This window comes from Salmo trutta, chromosome 37 (genome assembly GCF_901001165.1).
Source record: "Salmo trutta chromosome 37, fSalTru1.1, whole genome shotgun sequence".
NCBI classification, from domain to species: Eukaryota; Metazoa; Chordata; class Actinopteri; order Salmoniformes; family Salmonidae; genus Salmo; species Salmo trutta.
This window is the reverse complement of record NC_042993.1, coordinates 23,297,386-23,314,489: the sequence shown is the minus strand read 5'-3', so window position 1 is coordinate 23,314,489 and position 17,104 is coordinate 23,297,386. Positions and strand designations below refer to the sequence as shown.

Genomic DNA, 17,104 nt, shown 5'->3' with positions numbered 1-17,104 from the left:
TAGTCCCTGCATGTCCCTATTGCCCAGGCAATTCAACAGAACTATGGTATCATCAAGACAAAGGACAAGCAATACTACTTCACCACTTATCTAGTCAGTCAGATCAGATTTTCATTGTCATCTTTTGGACATTCTATTCTATGCATTAATTAGTGTGTGTAGTTGGAAAAGGTTACAGTCAATGACATGAATATATCTTAATATAACTATCTAAATTTAGCTGATGCTAAACTCCATCCAATACAAACGACTATTTAAGAATATTAACAACTCAGGCTCCTAGGCAAGGTTGGGGAGAAACTGATTGCATGTAATCTGATTACAAAAAAGTAGTTCCAGCTAAAATTGTGTAATCAGGTTACAGATACTTTGAAAAACTAGATGATTGCTCCTTGGATTGCTTGCTTGCGACAAAATACATTATAACACTTTTCCTTTTCTCAATGACTTTCAATTCAGCCTTGAAAAAAAGGGCAAATTTAGTTTGTTCCACCTGAGCGAGTCTGACCACAAATTAGAGACCACTATGATGGCACACCAAATGCGTTTGATGGATCCTTTTTGTCTTCTAATGCCTCTTAAGGGGAAAGTAATCTAAAAGTAACTGAAATTAATCAGATTACATTACTGGGTATGGGTAATCCAAAATTACTGATTACAATTTTTGACAGGTAACTAGTAACTGTAACGGATTATATTTAGTAAGTAAGCTACCCAACTCTGCTTATATGATAGAGTGGCCCAAAGGTCAGTATATCAAAACAAATATTGACTTGCACTTCAATAAGCACTTCCCTTCAAATTCCGGCCAAAAATGTATCTAATTTCAACCCCATAATTTGACCTTTAACCTTCAATAAATTACACAGCAGTACACAGTGTATTCATTTAATCTACAATGTGCCCATGTGAATTATAGAGAAAATAATCACAGACAAAATGGCCACCTTTCAAGCCTTTTATTGGTGAAATTTCAGCATCATTTCAAGATGATGTCAAGAGAAGGAGTGAGCTGGACTTGACACAGGTGAAACAGACAAAGTGGAGATGTTTTTTCCTTTCTATGGGGATGTAATGTTAGCTTTACTGGGGGGGGAGGAGAGCCTTGGTTTGGTCAACCACGGTCTGGAAGAGCTGCTCCATCTGGGCCTGCAAGTCATCAGCCAGAGGCTTGAACTGGGCCTGCATCTTGTCGACCAGAGGCATGAACTGGGCCTGCAGGTTATCAGCGATGGGACGCACCTGCTTCTCGATGTCACTGACGAAGGGCTTCATCTGCTCCTGGATCTTCTCAGCATGCTCCTGGATCTTGTCGGTCAGAGGCGTGATCTGAGTCTTACCCTCCTCCAGGTAACCCCTATGGGTAGAGAGACACACTTAGAGAGACGTTTTCCAACAGCTGTAGGCTTAGGGAGCAAGCTAGCTTTAAAGTCGACTGTATGGTACTGATGTGAAAACAGAGATGTTTAAGATGTAATATCCCTGTCAAGTACAATGTTACGAATAAATAAAATGAATAGTAACAATTTGAATGAGTGTTCTATTTAGAATGACTTGATATCTTAAACGTGAAGAGATTCAACTCCATACAGAGTTGACGGTACTTATTTTGTTGATCTGCAATAAAATCTCCCCTCAAGAGAAGTATTCTATTATATTGGAAGAATGTTGTGGTCAGTAACGTACTGAGCCTGGCTGATCAGCTCATGAGACTTCACTGTCTCAATGGCGTCCTGGAAGTACTTTGTGAGAGTCTCGATCTCAGCAGGGATGTCACGCTTCACTAGGGAACCAGACTCACAGCCTGTCATACACACACACAGAAAACACACTTAGTTACACACATTCACTACACACAGAGTATTGTGTTTCTAACGCACAGTATTAATTCAGTCTGAAAACAAGGATGGATGTAGTTATGATTAAAGAGGTTATAGATTAGCAGAGGAGTAAAGGGCTTGATTTTCAAATAAATATTTATCCTCTGAATTACCTTGTTTATCAGTTATGCGTTACTCAATTACTATTCATGAGTAGTATTAAGTATATATGCAGATAAGATAGAAAGTCATAAAGATTTTTCTTTGTTGCGGAACAATTTATGTAATGAATTCTTACCAATGGCCAGCACAACAACAAGGGCGGCGACGAGAGAGAATTTCATGATTGCTGATGGGCAAGGTGGATCTACAGGAGAGGAGACGAGGATTAGGATGACAACAGGGAGTTTCAGATGCAACATCGTACACTACATGACGATTGACACTCAAAGATATTCTGTTCACTTTCAGAAGTGGCACTTATCCTAGGTGAAACCAGGTACATGTGATGAAACTCTGACCACATTAAGATCGCAGTAGAAATTGGCATCATATTTAACCATGTAGTCATAATGAAAACTTTACAGTACTTTGATGTATCTCTCTTGAGGCTACAACACTAACAAAAAGACACACAATAAATATGAGGCTAAACTTTAAGTGCTAAACCGATATACTGAGACATTGGGATCAGACAGAGAAAACCATGGAAGACTTACCTTTACTTCTGGTGGTTCTTGGACCTAACAGTACCTTGTGTCTGGGGCCAAGGGGTTTTATAGCTCCTGCTGGACAAAAGGGGCCTGGCCCAAATCTTATTGGCTACAACATGTAAGGGAGTGACCTGAGGTGGAATGTGCAAATGTGTAGCGTTGGCTGATGAACCTTGATGTGTTGCCTGTCCTAATAATGACACAAAGTCCAAGTGTGTGTATTGATTGGGTTCGAGATAAGGTGCTTGCACCACAGTTAAAACACGTATTACTGGTTGAATCAAAAAGTGCCATTCAAGCCAACCTATCCCATCATCCCTTCATTGTGTAGGCTTAATGCAATCACTAATAGATTCACTCTTTCTTGAAGAATGTTTTGTCCCAAAAAAATTCAATGCCAATTTGTTTTACTATTTGGGTATGCATTTTAGGTTACCCTCCTCTTTTCATTTGGGTTAAAATATATGGCAGTAGGAAGTTGCATTATTTCGTTTTCCCTTCATTCATTTGTTTCCAATGTTTTGGGGTTTTATTAACTCATTTTCTAAATGATTGGCAGAGCTAGCATTTTTATAGAAAAATAACGTTGATTTTGGGGAAGTAACTCCCAGCAACACAAATGAGAAAAGCTTGGTAGTGTGCGCGTTAACCAGGGTTGGGGTCCATTTGAATCGAAGGCAATAAGTTCTAGTCTGGCGGATACCAGTAAACTGAAATTCCAATTCACAACAATTGAAAAAGGGCATCTGTTGTCAATGAGTTCTCAATAAACTGAAAAGGGGATGCTGTTTATGTCAAAAGTTTTGGGGATTTTAAATTCAAATAACTTCCTGAATTGACTGACTTCAATTTGAATTGACCCCTTCTAAAGAGCTAGTCTTTATTACTCAGCCATTAAACACACATTAGAAAAAGACTGATTGACAACACAACAAAAACACACGACTGACAACACCTTTTCTACCTTCCAGGTTGGACGTTCCATCAGCCATTGCCTCACTGCACATTACTACTGTTACAGTACCAGGCAGAAACACAGAGGGCCTCAGATAAACCCATCACATCAGGGGAATGGTAGATACATTGCTTGTATATGAACTTGTTATTGCTGAGGACATCTATTTCAGTAATAATGTGAAACTAATGGTCATTTCATTGTTTTATGGTTTGGTTTAGATCAGTTAGAGTCAGCAAAAGAGCAGAGATTTCCTATTCAGTTTGTAGATTGAGGACATAGATACTGGCATGTGCTCCCATAGTCGCATGCTATATAGTTTAATGTGGTCAATGTCCAGTTTTTTCTGTACTGTTGGATTTTTTTTTCTCTACTGGGTAATCTAAAGTAATGATGATATATATTATCATTCATACATACAGCAAGAATGATCCTCTGACATACTGTAAATAATTTGCACATTGCACGAATGAATATAGAAAGACACATCATTAAGAGAGAAAATATGTAATATGACTTCATTCATTATTTTGCATATCTCCTAGGAATGTAATAATCTCAGCAAATTAGATTGGATGGACCAGAGATCCCAATGTGACATGTGCCCTAGATGTTGATTTAGCAATTTCTCATAAATATCACCCTCCTCCGACTAGTGGATAAAGTACTTTTTGTATTTCCAAGTTCTTTCATTATTTTTCCATCTCTGCATCTTTCTTTGTATGGGGTCTATGATTCACTACAGGGAATGGGAAAAGATTGTGCTGAGATTGGTACTTTCAGCAACTCTCCTACAGAAAGGCATAGCCTATTTTGTCGAGGAAGATCTCTCTCTCTCTAGGCATCTGGCAGCTTGGTGGATCGTGGACGCAGTCAGCTTAACTCACCTCTAGCCATGTAACCAAACATCTCAAGGTTATGTGATGTATGAATTTTTATGATGACCTTTTCCCAAGGTGCTGTGCTGTGTGCTGTGCTGTCCCTGCTCAAATAATTTACATTTAAGTCATTCAGCAGATGCTCTTACACAGTGCGACTTACAGGAGCAATTAGGTTTAAGTGCCTTGCTCAAGAGCACATCGACATTTTTTCAGCTAGTCAGCTCGTTTACTGGCCCAATGCTCTTAACCGCTAGGCTACCTGCCATTTAAATCTGTGAAATTCAACTAATAAATTGAAACTAACTGACACAAATAATTCGATGGGAACAATACACGCCCATACCCATGTATTAATTTATTTCACATTTCTAGTTATAATATATTGGATTATATTTATATGCTTTCTATAGCGTCTCTGATAACAGGGGTGTATTCATTAGTCGGATTCCGTTAACAGAACCCGTTTACTGTTTACTCTAGAAACCAAAGGGAAACGAACATAACAAACAGAACGGGACCAACCTGCATTTGTCATATAGAAACTCCAATTTCCGTTGCAAAACGTTTAGCAACAGACGAAACATTTTGAACTCGGAATCCGACTAATGAAGACTCCCCAGGCAGCGATACTTCCCGGATATCATCAACGTTCACGCGCATCAGTGCAAAAACAGTAGCTAACAACATGGCGGACGTACTGGATCTTCACGAAGCGGGAGGAGAGGATTTTGCTATGGATGAGGATGGTGATGGTAAAATTTATTAAACAGTAGTTCTGTGGTTTTTTTGTGCTTGCTTATGGACTCGCTAACAGAGCGTATTTGGGGAGTTTTAGACTAGCTGAGTGAATAGTGTCCGTAAATCGTGGATGCGTGTTGACTGTTGGGCCTAGTTGCAACCATTCAAACATGCTGTTTGGCTAATGTAGTGTTGGTAATACCTTTTTGAATTGTGCCTATTTCGTTTGAAAAATAGGTGTTAGCTAGCGAATGTGTACAGTTGCCACTCTTCCAGTTGCTGCAATAAATGTTGTTTGGTATTGTTAAAAGATGGCGAGTAGGTTGCGCTAACGCATTAGCAAGCTATCTGGCTAACACAAGTGGTAGCTAGGTAGGCAGTTAATTTGTTTGGAAACTGCGAGATCAGTGTTAATAACTCACCAACTACATAATCAGCATTTCTTCTGTCGACTATTGTAAACCGATGGCGATTAGCGTGTGAGCTACTGAACGTTAGCTAGTAAATTAGCTAACCTAGTATAGCTAACGTTAGACCAATCTAACATTAACGTATGACTAACGTTGTTAGCTAACACCCTTTCACCTTGTATGTGACCAATCTAGCTAACTTAACTACTACACCAAACTAGCTAATTCATTTGTTTGTAAACTGTGAGGTCAAGGTAATAACTTGTCAACTAACGTAGTTATTAGATATTTTTTCTGTCGAGTTAGCTACTGTAGCTAGCTGTCTTAAAAAGGGCTATTCATTAGTTAGGTATACTCTAGCTAAGTCATTAGTTAACTTTCTGTTCACTAATGTGTGTCTGTAATGTCTTCATTCCCCAGACAGCATCCACAAGTTAAAAGAGAAGGCAAAGAGGAGAAAGGGACGAGGTTTTGGTTCAGGTGAGTTACCACTGCAGTTCTGACTCCTAACCTGGCTGTATTCTGCTTCTCCATATTTTTCAATAGTGTATGACAGTGTACAATTGTATGTTTGGGGTGGGATGCATGATTCCCTTTGTTCTCTGCTGTGCAAGAGGAGGGAGCGAGGTCCAGAGTGAGAGAGGACTATGATACAGTGGAGCAGGATGGAGACGAGCCAGGTCCTCAGAGATGTAAGTGCCATGATGAATTTAGGGTGGACATTCTTTTGTCAGTCACTTCTGAATGGGGGGTTGATTTGAAACTGTGGTTTTGTACATCGTTCCAAGTTTTAAAATGCTCATAACAATGCGAGTTTAATTTAAATATTGTGTTATAGCAGGTGGTAGCCCTAGTTAACCATACAGGCAATTATTTAATTAACACAGACATGTTTTTTGATTCTCTCAGCGGTGGAGGGTTGGATCCTTTTTGTGACTGGTGTACATGAAGAGGCCACTGAGGAGGACATCCACGACAAGTTTGCGGAGTTTGGAGAGATCAAGAACCTACATCTGAACCTGGACCGAAGAACGGGTTACCTCAAGGTTAGGCCGAATCCACATGTCTACACAGCACATTTTAATTTGGTGTTTGTTGCTTGGCCAGTTTTGCCAGGGTTAATTTGCCTGGCTAATATTGAGATTTTCATAATTGTGTAATTTGTTGCGCACTGCTATTTTAAGCCACAAGGTGGCAGCATTACACTGAACATGGACAAATGACAATGTGCTTTTTTGTTGAAATTGTTCCTTTCTTTATGGCAAAGCAGACAAAATTATAGGGTGGTGTAAAGTAGTTTTTTGGGCGGTGTCTTTATATTTTTGACAACTTTTACTTCACTACATTCTTAAAGAAAATATGTACATTTTCCTTGACACAAAAGTATTTGCTACATTTCGAATGCTCAAGCTGGACCAAATTATGGTCCAATTCACGCAGCTATCAATAATAACGCGTCACCACTACTGCCTCTCATCTGGCGATCTCACTAAACACACATACTGCATTTGTAAATTAAGTCTTGTTTGCTTCGAGAGAGAAAAAGTGCAGTCTTGATGTACAGCATTTACTTTTACTGAAGTATGATAATTATGTCCTTTTTCCACCAGTGTACATTTAAAACAAGAGATGTTTAGACTTACTGAAATAATGTTTTACTGGGGGACTTTTACTTCAGTCATTTTCTATTAAGATATCTTTAGTTTTACCCAAGTATGACAATTGAGTACTTTTTCCATCACTGAAATTCTGTTATTGTCGTTAATCAATTGAAGCACTGTTTAATTTAGGATTTGACAAGCATTCTCCTCACCCATTTTTGCCATTCCAATATCTGTACAGTCATTAACTGGTTACTAAGTACGGTGTGGTTGGACTATAGCAGGGCATTGAATTCCACAACACTTCCTGCAGCTGCACATCTCAACCTTAGGCATCACACGTTCAGGGAATCCAATGGGCTGCATTAGCTACCTAGCAAAAGCTGCATTTCAAACACCTCGATCTGCCCTTTTACGTTGTGGGATAATTAGGAATACAGCAACACCTGCCATTTCTGTATTGCGGTATGTTTTCCTGTCCTTTTTAGTCTGGGTTGACAGAGGTACTCGTGTTGACCTGCGACTGTTACGACAAGAAGGGTAAGCCCTTCTCATTGCAATATTAAGACTAGAATTTGACTTTCTCATGGATTTGCTCATCAATTATTATCACAGGGTTATGCGCTGGTGGAGTATGAGACGTACAAAGAAGCCCAGGCAGCCATGGAAGGGTTGAATGGCCAGGACATGATGGGCCAGCCTATCAGTGTGGACTGGGGCTTTGTCAGAGGACCACCCAAGAGCAAGAGGAGGTGAGTGTCGTAGAGTGAGCGGTAGTCTGCTGTGGAGGGTAACTGTAGGGGTTTGGAGCTGTGAGAACACTTGAAACAAGTGGGCAAAACCCAGAGCTTAACTTCTTGGGGCTATGTGGGACGTTAGCGTGCCACCCGTGGCGCACCCTATCAACAGCAGGTGCATTTCAAGAGCGGCAAATTTGAAACCAAATAAATGTAAAAATTCAAATTTCTCAAACATACAACTAACTTACAGCCTTTGAAAGATAAACATCTTCTTAATCTAACCACGTTTACCGATTTCAAAAAGGTTTTACGGGGAAAGCATAAAGTTAGGTTATGTTAGGAGAGTACATTGACAATAGCTGTGTGTAGTGTATTGTTGATTCAAAGACAGGCGTCACCAAAACCATAAAATCAGCTAAAATTATGCACTAACCTTTTACAATCTCCATCAGATGACACTCCTAGGACATTATGTTAGACAATGCATGCATTTTTAGTTCTATCAAGTTCATATTTATATCTAAAAACAGCGTTTTACTATGGCGTTGATGTTCAGGAAATCGTTTCTCTCCAATACCGGCAGTCAAGTCATGACAACAAAATAATTAATTAATATTAGAAAACATTGGTAAAATATTATATTGTCATTCAAAGAATTATAGATTTACATCTCTTGAACGCAATGGACTTGCCAGATTTAAAATTAACCTTACTGGGAAATCACACTTTGCAATAATCTGAGCACTGCGCCAGAAAAATACGCATTGCGATACAGACTAACCGCCATGTTGGAGAGATCTAAAATCGAAAATACTATGTAAATAATCCATTACCTTTGATTCTCTTCATCAGATGTCAGTTCCAAAGAATCCCAGGTCCATAACGAATGTAGTTTTGTTCAAAAAAGCTCATCATTTATGTCCAAAAACCTCCGTGTTGTAGCACATGATCTAAGCCAGCCGGACTTCACTTCAAGAACGGAAAAAATATATTTTCGTTCGTTCAAACATGTCAAACGTTGTATCGCATAAATCATTAGGGCCTTTTTTAACCAGAACATGAATAAAATTCAAGGCGGACCATTGGGTTCTCTTTTAAAACGTTTCGGAATGAGAGTACCCACCATCAAATCGGGCGCCAGGTGTCTAATGGGCCATCGCCGTTCCAACGCTCTTCTTCAGTCAGATCTCACTGTTGAAGACTCAAAACACTTTGTAAAGGCTGGGGACATCTTGTGGAAGCAATAGGAAGTGCCAAAACATTCCTCACCCCCTTTGTTTTTCAATGGTATAGGGTTAAAGTCAATTCAACACATCAGGTATCCACTTCCTGTCAGAATCTGTCTCAGGGTTTTGCCTGCCAAATGAGTTCTGTTATACTCACAGACACCATTCAAACAGTTTTTGAAACTTTAGGGTGTTTTCTATCCATATATAATAAGTATATGCATATTGTAGTTACTGGGTAGGATTAGTAACCAGATTAAATCGGGTACATTTTTTTATCCAGCCGTGTCAATACTGCCCCCTATACCCTAACAGGTTAACTTGGAATATCTCCATTTCACATTTTAAGTATAAGATGAGACTTGTTTGGGTCTAATATGAAGAGGGGAACAGAATGGGTGCAGAGGCATGACTTGAATGGGGGGGGGGGAGAAATTACTGATGAAGTGTTGTATAGGATTTTGTTGAGTTAACCGTCCCTCTGTTCCCCACAGGGGTGGTGGACGTAGACGCAGCAGGAGTCCAGACAGGAGACGACGTTGATTCCCCACATAGCATAGCCCCAATTCTGAGCAAGGACTGTTGTCATCTGCTCTTGAAAGGGTTATTTTTTTAATTACATTTGCGTTCTGTAATAGCGTTAACTTTACTGATGTGTCTATGGTATGCAACTGTTTAATTGCAAATGGTCCTGACAAGTGTGCTTTAGAGCCAAAATTATGAGTTGTTCCAACAAAATGGCAGGGTTGCCATTTAAAAAATTTTTTTTTACTGAAACAAAGAACACCAAATACACTGATCAGTGAAACTTTGTTTGCATCAACAACAAACCTTTTTAAAGTAGTGGTATGTTTTTTCTTATGGATCTCTCTATTCTGTTTCAAGGTTTCATTTGGTTATGTTCTGGGCCATGTTTCCCAAAAGCATATTAAGGCTAAGTTCATTGTTAGAACCATAGGATCCTTGGTTTTCATGATGAACTTAGCCTTAAAATGCTTTTGGGAATCTGGGCATTTGTGTGGCCTTTAATGTATTACATGGGAATAAAGCATTTTTAAGTGAATCATGTGTGCCATGGTCATTGTTTTGTTAGGATGTTACAAATGTTTTTATTTCTATATATTTGTGTGTACACTGAATGAACAATAGTATAAACGCAACATGTAAAGTGTTGGTTCCATGATCTGAATTTAAAGATCCCAGAAATTGTCCATTTGCACAAAACGTATTTCTCTCAAATGTTATGCACAAATTTGTTTACATCCCTGTCAGTGAGTATTTTTCTTGCCAAGATAATCCACCTGACAGGTGGGGTCTAGAAGCTGATTAAACAGCATGATCATTACACAGATGCACCTTGTGCTGGGGACAGAAGGTCACTCTAAAATATGCAGTTTTGTTACACAACACAATGCCACAGATGTCTCAAGTTGAGGTAGTGTGCAATTGTCATGCTGACTGCAAGAATGTTGCCAGAGAATTTGTTCATTTCTACCATAAGCTGCTCCAATGTTGTTTTATAGAATTTGGCAGTGCGTCCAACCTATTTTTTTTAATACATATCTGTGACCAACATATGCATAGGCGTCACTACAGTCCCTGGTTCGAATCCAGGCTGTATCACATCTGGCTGTGATTGGGAGTCTCATAGGGTGGTGCACAATGGCCCGGGGTAGGCAGTCATTGTAAATAAGAATTTGTTCTTAAACTGACTTGCCTAGTTAAAGGTTAAATAAAAAATCAAATCTGTATTCCCATGTGAAATTCATAGATTTGGGTTTAATTTATTTATTTTGACTGATTTCCTAATATGATCTGTAAGTCGTTGCATGTTGCGTTTATATTTTTGTTCAGTTTATATGTATATTTATAAACCGGGTGGTTCGAGCCCTGAATTCAGATTGGCTGACAGTCGTGGTATACCACGGGTATGACAAAACTATTTTTAACTGCTCTAATTACATTGGTAACCAGTTTATAATAGCAATAAGGCACCTCGGGGGGGTGTGGTATATTGGCCATATAACACCCCCTTGTGCGTTATTGCTTAAGTATATCACAGGAGGTTGGTGGCACTTGTGGTAATTACTGGAGCAGAATTAGTGTAATGGTATCAAACACATGGTTTCCAGGTGTTTAATGTCATTCCATTTGCTCCGTTCCGGCCATTATTATGAGCCATTCTCCCCCCAGCAGCCTCCTGCGATGTATGTATGTATGTATGTACAGTATATGTATATAAATCTATCAACCTTTATGCAAGATAATGAAATGTACAGGTACAGTGCCTTCAGAAAGTATTCATACCCCTTGATTTATTCCACGTTTTGTTACAGCCTGAATTCAAAACAATACTTTTTTTCCCTCACCCATCTATACACAATACCACATAATGACAAAGTGGAGACATGTTTTAGAAATCTTTGCTAATTCAAGTATTCACACCCCTGAGTCAATAGTTTGTTGAAGCACCTTTGGTGGTGTTTACAGCTTTGAGTTGTCTTGGGTATGTCTATCAGATTTGCACATCTAGAATGGATTTTCTCCCATTCTTCCTTGCAGATTTTCTCCAGCTCTGTTAAGTTAGATGGGGAGTGGCGGTGAACAGCAGTCTTCAAGACTTTTAATGGGTTCCAAGTTTAGGTTTTGGCTGGGCCACTCAAGAACTCACATTCTTGTTCTTTAGCCAATCCAGCTTTGCTTTGGCTGTATGGTTAGGATCATTGTCCTGTTGGAATGCAAATCTTTGCCCCAGTCTAAGGTCATTTGCACTCTGAAGCTGGTTCTCATCAAGGACTTGCCTGTATTTGGCTTCATTCATTGTTCCCTCTACCCTAACCAGTCCCCTAGTCCCTGCCACTGAAAAACATCCCCACAGCTTGATGCTACCACCATGCTTCACGGTAGGGACGGTGTTAGACAGGTGATGAGCTGTGCCTGGTTTTCTCCGGACATAGTGCTTTGCATTCAGGCCAAAGAGTTACATTTGTCTTATGATCTCAGTCTTTCGAGTGCCTTTTTGCAAACTCCAGGGGCCTCATAACAGTTATGTAAATTTCACAATAAATATGTGCTTGCGCCATTTTTGAAAAGTCAGTGCAGATACAAATATTGACATTTATAAACATGTTTCCTTTATAAATCAGACCTGTAGTAAAACTGCGTGCGTGAACTAGCATTAGTTAGATGAAACGCCTCCTTTCATCTTTTATGGTTGTAATAACGCTCTTTATTTGCTGTATAATTTGCAACTATTGACATTAGGCCAACGCATGCAAAAGATGAATTGTTGTTTAATATTTCGTTTATCAATAGATTGTGTTTATATTTTTTTAGGCTCTGAGATTAAATAGGCAACGATGTCGCACTCCTATAGCACATACTGTGGCACAGCAGCCCATACTGTCAAATATGTTACATAAACTACCGGCCTATTTACTGTGTTGGCAGAATGTTTTAATCTTTATCAGTCATTTATGCTGTATCTGGAAAAGGAATGTATGCGTTTCTTAAAGTGAAAACAATGGCAAATTGTCGTGGACCTGTCAGCAGATCGTTTGATTTCAACAATGTTTTGCATCGACTTTTCCACCAAACCTAAATAAAATAGGACAAACTCGTGTGTTTTTGTTCTAGTTTACTTTTTTATTTATATTTTATAGTAGGCCTACTATTGATATTCATTACTGCATCATTGGGAAAGAGCAAGCAAGAAAAGCCTTTCACTGTACTTCTGCACATGACAATATAAACTTGATACATAGGCCTACTTCAATGTAAAATATTAAATTCAACTGTATACCGGCATTATAAACCGCACTGCCTATGATATTTCAAAATCTGAAATACATATAGTCTACATATTTACTAGGCTACTTGGTCAAATTAAATCAGAGATGCACATGATAATTTGTTATATGGCTCCTTCAGGAATATGAACCCATCATGGCCAGAAAAAGTGAGGAATATCTTTTCAATGGTTATGAAAATAAATAAGGAAAATATTGCTGTATAATCATTTTAGATTCAAAAAATAAAATCTAAACAAGAATGGTTGCTTTCTTGTTAATCTGTTAAACCCCTTTTTTAAAAAAAGCTTTTCATCATATCCCACATTTGCACAAAATACTTACTTTCCAGCATATGCATGGTCTAAAGTTTGCATGGAGGTTTGCGTGTATAAATGTGACCTTTTGCGCTGAAAACTGGCACAGGCACATTTTGGGGTATATTTTGTACATGCACAGTATATTAATGAGGCCCCTGGCGTGCTGTTATGTGTCTTTTCAGGAGTGCTTTCCATCTGGCCACTCTCCCATAAAGCCCAGATTGGTGAAGTACTGTAGAGACGGTTGTTCTTCTGGCAGGTTCTCCCATCTCAGACAATGAACTCTGTAGTTCTGTCAGAGTGGACATTGGGTTCTTGGTCACCTCCCTCACTAAGGCCCGTCTTGCCTGGTTGCTCAGTTCGGTCCGACGGCCTGCTCTAGGCAGAGTCTGGGTAGTTCCATATTTGTTCCATTTCCAATGATGGAGATCACTGTTGTTTTATACCCATCCCCAGTTATATGCCTTATCCAGTGGCAATTTTAGCATGTAAATCTTTGTGGGGCAAACCACTTTTTTTTTTAGATGTATGCCAGCAAAGCCACGACACAACACTAAACAATACATTAATTGCACTGTAATGGTAACAAACGGTGCCCACAAACTGTTAGGGCCTACATAAAGCTGTCCCAACAGCAGGGTCCAAACATCTTACCACTGCTACACCTGGCTATCAGTGGAGCCTTGTCTGGCAGTGAAACAGTTCATTCAGCCTCATTTATTGCCTTTAAAAAAACATAGCTGATATGGCTGACTTGCTTAAATAAAATCTGGTTTCTACTGACAATTGAAAAGTACAAACTATGGCATAAGGGGACGACGAGAGGATAAGAGAGGATAAGAAGCAATCCGTCATTTCGATTAAGACATTAATGAGCGAGCTAGGATGGGCGTAGCCGATATAACTATTTGTTCAGCACTTTTAAATGTACAGTGACCGAATTCAGCACATGGGCCCTATTCTCCCTGTACACCAAGCCAGAACCGTAGGATAAATAAAGGGGGCATATAAGTAGACAATGAAAGCTCTTACACTATTTGATAACATATCTATAAAACAGGCTATAGAATAAATGTTCACCAACAAGTCTGAACAGTAGGCTAAGTTATGAGGGGAAAAGGGACCAAATTATTAGGGTGAGGCACATGGGCTATTAACAGCTTACTACACAAAATACACTTAGTATTACTTTCTTAGCTACAGTATACATATCTCCCTGGCATATTACATCACTTAAGCAGCAGCATACAATACATTTTTGGACTCGCATTGTTGTGCTGTGCTCACTTGAACAGGAAGGTGGCGCGGCAGTCCTTCGTGGGCAAATTTTGTCATCAATTTCTGGCATTCTCTGGATTTATGGTGCTTTCAAGACAACTGGGAACTCTGAAAAAAACAAGGTCGAAACATGATGATGTCAGTGATCTTCAGGTCAGAGCTCTAAAAAGAGGCCTGAGTTCCTGACTTGCAATTACGAGTTGGATGACCGTTCAAAACGTATTTTCCAGTCTGTACTCATTTTCTTCCAAGTTTCCAGTTGAGAGTTTCCAGTTGTTTTGCTGGATTGACAGCATGGCCAATGTTGAATGTTTATAATTTTAAGTTTGGAAAAGAGACCCTTAAACCCAGACTTGGACCACACACCCACTCCCATGAATAGCAGGCTAGTGATTGCTTTGCAATGCTTGCAGTTAGCCACTGATTCCTTCCAAATCACTCATTGTTGAATTTGCAATTTCCAACTTGTTGTGTAATGTTTATGTCCAATGGCCGATGAGCACCGATACGTTTTATCTATCATTTCTCTTCATTATTTCTCTTCATATGACAAGGATTGAAAAGGATTTGCTAGTAGATTGTTGACTTGATTCATGATGATGACTGCTAGCTAAGATTTTGAAAGTATGATGTTGACATGATCAGTCCAGTCAAAGCTACGGTAGATATAACTTGATTTGACGTCATTTTATCTGTGGCCAATGACCTTGAGCCTTCTTGGATGGGCATTCCTAATGTAACTCTATGGCAGCAACCAAGGGGTAAACAATAGATAAGTAAAGAAATGTGGGGTGGTGGCGGGACACAATGAATAGTCCGGGTAGCCATTTGATTAGCTGTTCAGGAGTCTTATGGCTTGGGTGTAAAAGCTGTTGAGAAGCCTTTTGGTCCTAGACTTGGGACTCCAGTACCACTTGCCATGCGGTAGCAGAGAGAACAGTGTATGACTGGGGTGGCTGAAGTCTTTGACAATTTTTAGGGCCTTCCTCTGACACCTCTTGGTATAGGAGGTCCTGGTTGGCAGGCATCTTAGCCCCAGTGATGTACTAGGCCGTACGCACTACCCTCTGTAGTGTCTTGCAGTCTGAGGCTGAGCAGTTGTCGTACCAGGCAGTGATGCAACCAGTCAGGATGCGCTCGATGTTGCAGCTGTAGAACCTTTTGAGGATCTGAGGACCCATGACAAATCTTTTTAGTTTCCTGAGGGGGGAATAGGCTTTGTTGTGCCCTCTTCACAACTGTCTTGGTGTGTTTGGACCATTCTAGTTTGTTGGTGATGTGGACAGCAAGGAACGTAAAGCTCTCAACCTGCTCCACTGCAGCCCTGTCGATGAGAATGGGGGCGTGCTCAGTCCTCTTTTTCCAGTAGTCCACAATCATCTCCTTTGTCTTGATCACGTTGAGGGAGAGGTTGTTATCCCAAGTACTTCTCTGCAGCTGCCACCACACAACCACTATTTTCTGTGACTTACGTTCCATTTATGCAGTACAGTTGACAACCATGGCTATGAACGCTAAGAAACCCACCTTACTGAAGCACATATTATTCCCAGCCCTCTCGATTGGTCTCTGCATACTCCAGGAATCCTTTCAGGATCCCTCACCCTGTACCCATCTTCCTCTACCACTGTTTTCGCTGCTTCAGCGTACACACACACACACACACACACACACACACACAGTACTACTCTGACCCTGGCAACCTCAACCTATCTTTCTTTCACCGGACACCTCCGATCACCAGCCCCATGGGCACCCCCACAGCTTACACACATTACTTTCTCCACCGATACTTCACATTCCTTTATCTCATTACCTACTGCACACTTCTTACATCTAGCAATCTCCCTCCTATACACTACTGCAACATGACCATAAGCTTGTCACCTAAAACACTGTACTATTTTTGGTTCTCTCGAGATAACTAACACATCCTAACTTGACCTTGTCAGGCAAAGACTCTGCCTCAAAACTCAGCAGGTCAGACAATGTCTTCTGTTTCACCATGCTCTCCCCCGGGTCTGCGTCGCACCAAACGGCGGGCGTCACAGACACTAGGAATCTTCCATTAAAGCTGATCTTCCTCAACACTTAATGCTACCCACGTTATCACTCCTTTCAACGGTGCCCTGCTCTGAAGAGCAAAGCAAGTCACAGTTATTGTCCCTAGTACCGTAGTCCAGGGCGCCCGCTCCTTCTGGACAGAGGAAACATAATAAAGTCCACTTCGAGTTACTTTCACCAACCTCTTCTCCACCCAACCTGACACCACATATGGATCAGCTAGAATACAAGGATCCATTCTCTCCACAAATCTCACTCCCACTGGGACAGAACCATCCCTGTCATCATTGGGACGAGGAACGAACTTGGCGGTCCTCACCGCACGTGCTTCACCCTCACTCTTGTCAGGTTCCATCTCTGAGCTACCGGAGCACATATCCCTCTTTTTCCACTTGATGGCAACCTTCCTCACAACATCGCTTCCCTCTACACTCAGTTCCTTTTCGGCGGTTACCACTGCACCTGCCACCACATTGAATTAATCCTCACTCTTGTCACGTTCAATTTCCTTCTGTAGCTCTTCCAAAAGTTCTGTGTGATCCTCTATTCCATATTCACTCAAAACATGTT

At 40.2% G+C, this 17,104-nt stretch overlaps 2 protein-coding genes across 3 annotated transcripts; one reads left to right on the top strand and one right to left on the bottom strand.

The window, feature by feature from the left end:
- Positions 1-944: 944 nt before the first annotated feature.
- On the bottom strand, positions 945-2,645 carry LOC115176891 (type-4 ice-structuring protein LS-12). The gene is made up of 4 exons (XM_029737252.1): positions 2,540-2,645; positions 2,119-2,187; positions 1,687-1,804; positions 945-1,357 (listed from the first exon to the last, which is right to left on the bottom strand). The coding sequence occupies exons 2-4, from the start codon at positions 2,162-2,164 to the stop codon at positions 1,084-1,086; spliced, it is 438 nt and encodes a 145-aa protein (XP_029593112.1). The 5' UTR covers positions 2,165-2,187; positions 2,540-2,645; the 3' UTR covers positions 945-1,083.
- Positions 2,646-4,994: 2,349 nt separating this feature from the next.
- rbm8a (RNA binding motif protein 8A) lies at positions 4,995-10,147 on the top strand. 2 transcript variants are annotated; one of them, XM_029737250.1, is made up of 6 exons: positions 4,995-5,121; positions 5,938-5,997; positions 6,132-6,209; positions 6,427-6,563; positions 7,734-7,870; positions 9,579-10,147. In XM_029737250.1, exons 1-6 carry the CDS (start codon positions 5,055-5,057, stop codon positions 9,625-9,627), a joined length of 528 nt encoding a protein of 175 aa, XP_029593110.1. In that variant the 5' UTR covers positions 4,995-5,054; the 3' UTR covers positions 9,628-10,147. The 2 variants fall into 2 exon arrangements, with proteins under 2 accessions (XP_029593110.1, XP_029593111.1); XM_029737251.1 differs by having other exon boundaries at positions 5,011-5,115.
- Positions 10,148-17,104: the final 6,957 nt, after the last annotated feature.

What these genes read in the sequence shown, in the direction of transcription:
- LOC115176891 (XM_029737252.1), bottom strand. Translation starts at nt 2,164, where the DNA reads ATGAAATTCTCTCTCGTCGCCGCCCTTGTTGTTGTGCTGGCCATTG. An exon ending in TGTTGTTGTGCTGGCCATTG is followed by an intron (nt 1,805 to 2,118) that starts GTAAGAATTCAT and finishes TGTGTATGACAG; the next exon opens with GCTGTGAGTCTGGTTCCCTA. An exon ending in GAGCTGATCAGCCAGGCTCA is followed by an intron (nt 1,358 to 1,686) that starts GTACGTTACTGA and finishes CTCTACCCATAG; the next exon opens with GGGTTACCTGGAGGAGGGTA.
- rbm8a (XM_029737250.1), top strand. Translation starts at nt 5,055, where the DNA reads ATGGCGGACGTACTGGATCTTCACGAAGCGGGAGGAGAGGATTTTGCT. An exon ending in TATGGATGAGGATGGTGATG is followed by an intron (nt 5,122 to 5,937) that starts GTAAAATTTATT and finishes TTCATTCCCCAG; the next exon opens with ACAGCATCCACAAGTTAAAA. An exon ending in GAAGAACGGGTTACCTCAAG is followed by an intron (nt 6,564 to 7,733) that starts GTTAGGCCGAAT and finishes TTATTATCACAG; the next exon opens with GGTTATGCGCTGGTGGAGTA.